Source organism: Aegilops tauschii, chromosome 7 (assembly GCF_002575655.3).
Source record: "Aegilops tauschii subsp. strangulata cultivar AL8/78 chromosome 7, Aet v6.0, whole genome shotgun sequence".
NCBI classification, from domain to species: domain Eukaryota; kingdom Viridiplantae; phylum Streptophyta; class Magnoliopsida; order Poales; family Poaceae; genus Aegilops; species Aegilops tauschii.
In genome coordinates, this window is record NC_053041.3 from 67,743,155 (window position 1) to 67,751,397 (window position 8,243).

Here is an 8,243-nt window from a genome sequence, read left to right on the forward strand (position 1 = left end):
TGCCCATGTGTTTTTATACGGCGATCCCAAGATGGATTCTGTATAATCTCGGTGTACGTGGACGATTTAAACATAATCGGTACGCCTGAGGATATTGAGGAAGCGAGTTCCTACCTGATGTCGGAATTTGAGATGAAGGATTTGGGTAAAACCAAGTTCTGTCTAGGTCTGCAACTTGAACATTCCCCTGATGGGATTCTAGTGCACCAATCGGCCTACACCCAGAAGGTGTTGGAGAGATTTGGATTTGATAAGGCATATCCTTCTAAGACCCCGATGGTCGGAAGATCTTTACAGCTAGACAAGGACCCGTTCAGGCCAAAGGAAGAGGGGGAGGAAACTCTGGGACCAGAGGTTCCTTACCTGAGTGCAGTTGGAGCACTCATGTACCTCGCAAATTGTACACAGCCAGACATTGCGTTCGCCGTCAGTTTGCTTGCTCGGTACAGTTCTGAACCTACCAAGAGGCATTGGAAAGGTGTCAAGGACGTCTTCCGTTACCTGCAAGGGACCAAAGATCTTGGCCTGTTTTATAAAAGAAATCAAGGCCTATCTATTATAGGCTATGCCGATGCTGGGTACCTATCGGACCCGCATGATTGCAAATCGCAGACTGGATATGTTTTCCTTTGTGGTGGAACTGCGTTTTCCTGGAAATCGTCCAAGCAAACACTTGTGTCGACTTCCACGAACCACTCGGAAATCATGGCACTATTCCAAGCGTCAAAAGAGTGTGTATCGCTTCGGCGGATGATCGGCCACATTCAGCAGACATGTGGGCTGAACACCGTACAAACCCCTACCATTATCTATGAAGATAATGCTGCTTGTGTTGCACAAGTCCAGATGGGTTATGTAAAGAGTAACCTCACAAAGCATATTAGTCCCAAGTTCTTCTATGCACATGAGCTGCAACAGTTGAACGAGGTGAGAGTTTTGCATTCTAAGTCCTGTGACAATCTTGCTGATATGTTCACTAAATCATTACCGGCATCAACCTTAGAGAGGTGTGTGCGTGAAATCGGTATGATGAGACTTAGAGAGATGCAAGGTTCAGGGGGAGAAACTTCACAAACTCATTGCTAAAATCTCAATCCTGATGATCGAGTACTCAACTTGATGGTTGAGTGGATTGTACTCTTTTTCCCTTGAGTGAGTTTTCCTGATGTTTCTCACACGAGGTTTTTGACGAGGCAATTCGTGCAATACAACAATGTATACCGTGTGCTCTTTCTCCATATTTTTTCCCACTGGGTTTTTCGGAGTTTTGAGGCATGAATATACGGATAATTACCCAAGGGGGAGTGTTGGGAAACCAGGGCCCCCAGGGGTGGCGGCGGCCTCGTGCGTATCGCACGGGCTAGCCCCTCCCGTTTCCCCCACTTTACGTTAAGTGGGTACTTATCCCTTGACCCTTTACCCCCTATATAAAGCAACGAGGAGCCATCATTGTAATCCCTGATCATTGATTAATAAAGCTGGTCTCCTCCATATCTCTCTGTCTCATTTACTTTCGCGTGTTCGACTACTTCGTCTACGACGCTCGCCCTCGCTCCGCAACATCGGACCGGACTCGCCGGCGGAGTTGCGGAACAAAAAATAAGACAACACGTAGAGGAGGACTAGGGCATATATGCATGGTCCTCGCACGTTACGTCGCTATAGGCATGCTGTATGCATGAAGCAGGACGGCATGAGCCAAAAAATGTTACACCTACGGGTGGGATACGTAAAGCTACCAAACCTCCCATGCCTAACTAATCAATCCCCGCTGAATTTCACTGAGGCCTAATTTGGTTGCAAGGGGAGAGTATCCCAGGGCTCTAATCCTCCACCGGGGTGTTTCCATGGCCATGGAGGATCCTCTCCTATCACGGAGAGATCACCTAGGCAGTTTGGAGGACAGTGGAGAGAACACAAGATGACGTCCAGAAAAAACGCTAGGTGAGGAGATCGCTAGATGCGCCTGCGCCAGTCGTGGCTTTTCTCCCTGACATATGTACGCATGGATCTCTCTCCCGGGGAAAGGAAGGGGATCGGGGCAGAATATCCCAGCGAGCGAGCGACCAAATGTCGCGGCGGTTTTCCACGAGCCAAGTTTGCCTTGTGGGCTATGTGCCCTGGTTTTTGACGAGGATCCCCCTGAGATCACGGACTACCAAACTAGCCCTGAGTGGGGCCCCCTCCCTTTTCTTTTCCAATCAAACCTTTCCAACTAAGCTCGTTCGTAAGCTACGTAAAGAAGATTACGTAGGTGTAGCGTTGTCTCGGCATGAGCACACCTTGATTTGGATGCTCTTTTACAAAAAGAACCTTATTTTTTATTTAATCACGCATATATCCTCTGTTTGTCAAAAAAAGGTCTTCTGCAAAAACTATGTTTTTCAGAAATAACCACAAGCGCGCGCTTGCTGCCGCGCGTTTCGAACCCACGCCGCGCTTTTGGAAGCGTTAGCTCGCTGCCGCTGCACTACTGCGCCTACTACTATAAGAGGCACGCCGAAATGTTTGTATACCTTGCGACGTTCGATTTTTCTACGAAGAATAAAAACGCGCGCCCGTCCGCCGGAAATCGATCCGCGCTGAGTCGAAATGTTTGCTGCCTCTGCCCCACGGCATCCTATGCGTCAACTCGCTCGTTTAGTCTTTAAACTCTGAACAGTTCCGGTTTTTATACGATATAAAAACATTATATGACATTAAAAAAAATTCAGGGCGTCGTATAATTAAAAATATGCTCATTGCATCATATATCAAAAGTTCATCGTATAAAAGCGTATCGTATATTAAAATACGTTCACCACATCTTTTAATATATATATATTAAACATTTATTAATATACAATGATCTTATTTAAATATATGATTTCGTATTATAGAAATTTTATCGTTTTGGGGAAAAGTTGAAAAATACTTGTGCATTTGCAAAAAAATGTTCAGAACATTTTTGGGAAAAGTTGAACACGTATTTAAAAGTTGTAAAATGTATTTTCTAAAAATGTTCATCATGCATTATAATTTTTTTTACGATAAGACGATAATTTTTAGTACATGTTATCAATTTTTCGAGTAACTGTGCATTAAAAAATACAACAAATATTCGCAGTAACTCTGAGTTGGGCATATAATATTTTTAACTGTGTATTTGAAAATTACAATGAGGATGGATAATAATTGTGCATGCATGTGGTCCTGAGTGAAGACACATATTCTTACATTTGTTTTTTCAATCCACATAAATTTTAGAAAAAAGTTCATGCTTGGCACTAAATAATACTAACCCACATAAAATTTTGCCGTGCGTGGGTTCTAGTGCGGTGCTTGTCACTAAATAGTACTAACATATAATTGCAAAAAAAGCTGATAAGAATTATCCTTTTTAGGAATATATGCATGTGGTCATGGCCGCGGTTGGGCCGTCCTGGAGCCCATGCGAAGCTGCATCTTCTAGCTCGATCGGATCTGGAATTCGTGGACGAGCCACACGGGCGGCGGGGTTTGACTCCAGCGGCTGTTCCCGTTCGGCCACCGGCGACCACGCCGCCCTGAGCCCTCGTCGCCCAACCGCCACCATCACCCAACCGTGCGCCCCACCAGCGTCGCCGAGCACCACCGCCCCGGCGAGCCAGCGAACAAGAGAGGAAGTGAAGGAGATGGGAGAGGGGCACCGTGCACTGGCGAGCCAGCGACTGGGCTCCGGCGACCCGGCGACCCGGCGATGGGGCTCCGGCGAGCAAGCCCGGCAAGGTCGAGGCGGCGGGGCACAAGGGAGGCGGCTGGGAGTGATTAAATTTAAAACAAAGGTGTTTTCTGCAAAAAAATATGCCAAGTTGGCTCCTTACACACGGGTCCCAGGTCAGATACGCCGTCAATACGTCTTTATATGCAACTTAGAACTTTGTAACACTTAAGCCCTGAGTTGGTACTGATGTGCAAAACTTTTAAGTAGTGGTACCAATCCGTGAGTAGGTGCTGAAGTGTGGTACCAACATGCAATTAACTCTGCACGGCATCATTGCATGCAATTAAATCTTAGAACAACTAGTAGAATAAAGAAGCGCAGTGATGTGGCTTTGTTGAGGACCGGATGAGGTACTTGACCTTTGTAATGCTGATTTGGTCGCCGCTTGATGAATGCATTTCCTTTTCCTCGCAAAAAAGACTCCAGTAGAGAAGTCGACAACATCAAAACTCCATAATAACTGAGCGCATGCAGAAAAAACAGCTCTAACGCCATACGAGTCAATTTCGCCATGCACTATGGAGGACCATCCATATCTGGCCTCCCAGCCTCCTTATTTGGCATCTCGAGGCCAACTTTTGAAGCTCACTCTATCCGGCAAAAATGGTGGCACGAACAGAACTTCATGTAGTCCCCACCCTCACGGTGAGGATGGAAGGGAGAGTGGGGAAAGGATATCCCACTAACGATAGAGTCCCACTAGGTAGATGAAATTTGGAGGCCATATTATAGCAATTCCGAGTCTGCCTTTGTCCGTCTCAACATCCAAATGTTTGAGTTAAAAGCAGAAAATTACCACGGCTAGGTTTGCAAAAAACTATGTAGTCTCTAATTTATATTTTTGCAGAAGCCACTACGTTTCTGGTAAACTTTTTTGCAAGAAGAACTGATCACTTGCTTTGCGGCCTTTGAGCACTTTTCCGACAGGTGGGGCCCAAAAATGCAAACGTGCCCTAACGGCCTGGCGAACGGCACAGTTTGGCGTCGTCTAGTCAAAACGTCCCGGTCGACCTGGTCGGTCAAACGGACACGCTCCCTCCCTCCCTCTCCCCCTCCCCCTTTCCCTCTCTCCCTCGCGCACATGCTCTCTTCTCTGGTATCGTCGCCGTCACTGACCCAGCTGCTCGCCGCCGGCCACCATGGTGTCATGGAACGACGGTGAAAACAACAAGGACTCCGCCTGCCAGTACATTTCCTCTTGCGATGCCACTGTTAGGGTCAGTACTTCGAGTTAGGTTTCGATTTGGGGATTTGGGGATTTAGGGTTTCTGTGACTCCGGCTCGATTTAGGGTGTCTGGACTTCGGCAAGCGTCTCCCAAAACTGGACACCGGATGTATCCACGGACTTTTGGGGTTCAACATTGGATGGCCCCCTTTGTAAGCGAAACAGCTCCATCTACAAGTTCAATGCATGACAAAATTGAAGGACACCACAGACACAATAAATTCTACTGCATTCAGAGGTATTCTATCTCATCGACGACGCAACATAAACTTCGATCACCATGTCACACACAAACTAAGGTAAATCCCCAGTAATACATCTGAGAAACCCAAAGGAGTGTCAAACTTAGCGAGTTCATGCACAACTGTACTACAAGTACAATCAATCCATAAACTTCGTCGGATTGTCTGAAATTTCACGAACAGCGCTTCGTACAGTTTCTGAGAATCTGACCCTAGAATAATTTGAGCCATGCCAAACTGAACCGCAACCTTCAGGTATGCCACAGAGGCCATCACATCGGCGGCATAGTAGCCCTTGGAGGTTTATAGACCTTACTGTCACATCATAGCAATACCGCGCGCCTCTCCTTCTATCAGCATAAAAGGAGCAGTCCGTGGTAACATTTAAAGAACTGCTACTGCATTCTCATAATATGATGAACTAGATTATACCTAAAGGCCATTGATTTTTCTCCTTTGTCCCAAGTTTGTACATTGTCGCGCAAGTGGCATCACAACACCAGGGAAGAACCACCGGGCAGCTTTGTACTTCCCCGGCAAACCGCCAACAGGGCTCTGAAACAGCACCTTCCGCTCCTCCATGGAGTAGATGCCCCAAGTGCTGAATGAGCACTCGTCAACATCACCTACAAAGTAGATGCAGTTGCTCATGCACCCTGGCACCTCTGAAGCATGCAGCGCGAACGATGATTGATCGCTCACGAAAAGCGCCTGTTCGCCGGCGAGCCTCTCCACCTTCACCCACCGTGCCCCATGAACATCCAGCCTGTACACCTCGAAGCCACAGATGGATTTGGGGCATCCGGGCTCTTTTGTTGCGAACACAGGACCAACAAACATGACCTCGTCTTCTGACTCGAGCAGGTGGCAGTTCCGAATGAAGCGGTACCCGAAGATTGGGGAGTACTGCTCGAGAATGCTCGGCGCACGGAGCCTTGTCAGGCGCCAAGGCAGCGGTGCCTGGGTATCCATGGTGTACACCAAACCAGAGAATTCCAGAGCATACAAGACACCGCCGCTGTAGGCCGACAGAGCAATGGCATGGTAGATTTCGAACCCTTGAGGCAGAAGCAGCTTCTGCTCGCTCCACTCGTCCGAGCACCACCACCAGAGAGAGACACCCCTATGGAACTCAGTAATGAAGAACGCCTCGGCGCCGGTGCAAAGCTAGCGTACAGAGTTCTCAGTCAGATGATCGACAGGATGCAAGTGTACCAGAACAAAAAATCAATCCACTTCATGTAACTTTCCACACACCTTAGGTCCGGTCCGAGAGATGCTCGCAGAAATCTGAACGCTCCCGGACGCGCCGGTGACAGGGTTTACGAGGAGGACATGGCTGCCGTTCACGAAGGAGAGGCTGCCGCTGGAAGAGGCGCCACACAGCTCGAAACATTCCGCGTGCCAGCCCATGGCCGGCATGGCCGGCGCTGGCGAGTCCTCCTCGTTGTCATCGACCGGCACGGAGAAGATCGCCCCGCGGGGGTGCTCGTGGAGGACCTCGAGTGCGAACAGGTGCGGGGTGGGTCTCGCTAGCCGCTCGGAGATGGTCGCCGCCCAGGACCTGCAAACGGTGGCGAGGCGCACCGAATCGAGCGGGCTGACGCAGCGGAGGATCTCCTCCGTGAGGTGGAAAGGGAGGCCGCCGATGGTTCCGCTCGCGGCATCTCCGCCGTCGGCGGGTTCGTGTTGGATGCAGATCTTGCTTGTTAGGGTGGGCGTGGGTTTGATCGGCTCCATGTGGGAGAGAGAGGAGAGGAATGTTGGGGGTGCGTTGGAATGGCGCCGGCAGATGATGCCGGGGGGTGGCGGCGTTGGCCGGAGCGAGAGAAGAGAAAGGGGATCAACCAGGGTTTGGAGCGGTGGATGCAGCTAGTGGGCCGGGTCGGACTTTAGAGACGGACTCTTATCCGAAGCTCGTGTAAGGCTTCAACGCTCCTCCCGAACGGCTGGCCGGGCCGTTTATATGTTTTTCTTTTTCTTCTTTACAGGTTTATTTCAGGTTTTTCTTTTCATTTAGATTTTTTTAAAAAAATCAAAAAAATGGAATTTCGAAAAAATAGTCGCAAATTCTGAAAATGTTCACTTTTTAATAAAATGTACCTGTTTATAAAAACGTAAATTCGAAAACAAGTTTGTATGCAAACAATTGGTTAAAATATTGAAAACATTCACTTTTTAAGTCTATGGTTTTTTAAAATTGCAAACTTGAAAACATTTCGCATTTAAAAAAAATATCCATGCTTTAAAAGTCTCTTCACAAATTCAAAAAAGTATTCGTGTTTCCAAAAAAAGTTCATTTAAAAAATAGTTTGTGTTTTTGATAATGTTCATTGTTTAAAAAAATGTTTGTGTTTTCAACAAATCAAACTTTTCAAAAAAATTTGTTTTCTTCAAATACCAAATGAAAACAAAAATAAATGCCACAACCATAACCAGAGCCGCTACAGTAGCCAGCTCGCTACAAGAACCGGGTCACTATATGCTAGATGTGCCGACCTAGTTGGAGGGCGCATGTGCGGAACATAACCAGTTTGACGCAGAGAGCGTCACATAGGGGCTCCCAAGTTTATTTTGGGCGCTTCTATATGCCGCCTCACGAGAGCCCGATGAAGCACTCAACACATGGGCCAGGCCCAACGACATGACAGCTCGCGCGCTTGCCCAAAGTTGAGGCATGGATAACGTGGTAGCTGGCATTTTCTATTCGACGCTTAGGTTAGTGGGAGTAACTGAGCAAGTAACATGATGCACATCAAGGCATGTTTGCTTATGTGGCAAATAGTTAATGAGGAAAGAGATATTTATGGTAACATAACATAGTCTAAAGCAAAATGGTCTACAACCTGATGAATGCAACCATCTATGATATTTTTGCACTATAAAGGTAGTAATATAGACTAGTATCATATGCATGATACTATATTAAGTTACTCTCCACTATGACCATCCTTAGCATCAATCCATTGATTACTCCAATCTTTGTACCCATCGCTCACGCGCGTTCCCCCATTGAGCCAACCATTCTAACCC

At 47.4% G+C, this 8,243-nt stretch overlaps 1 protein-coding gene across 1 annotated transcript; it reads right to left on the minus strand.

The window, feature by feature from the left end:
- Positions 1–5,178: 5,178 nt before the first annotated feature.
- On the minus strand, positions 5,179–7,071 carry LOC109738777 (uncharacterized). The gene is made up of 2 exons (XM_020297875.3): positions 6,468–7,071; positions 5,179–6,377 (listed from the first exon to the last, which is right to left on the minus strand). Exons 1-2 carry the CDS (start codon positions 6,948–6,950, stop codon positions 5,643–5,645), a joined length of 1,218 nt encoding a protein of 405 aa, XP_020153464.1. The 5' UTR covers positions 6,951–7,071; the 3' UTR covers positions 5,179–5,642.
- Positions 7,072–8,243: the final 1,172 nt, after the last annotated feature.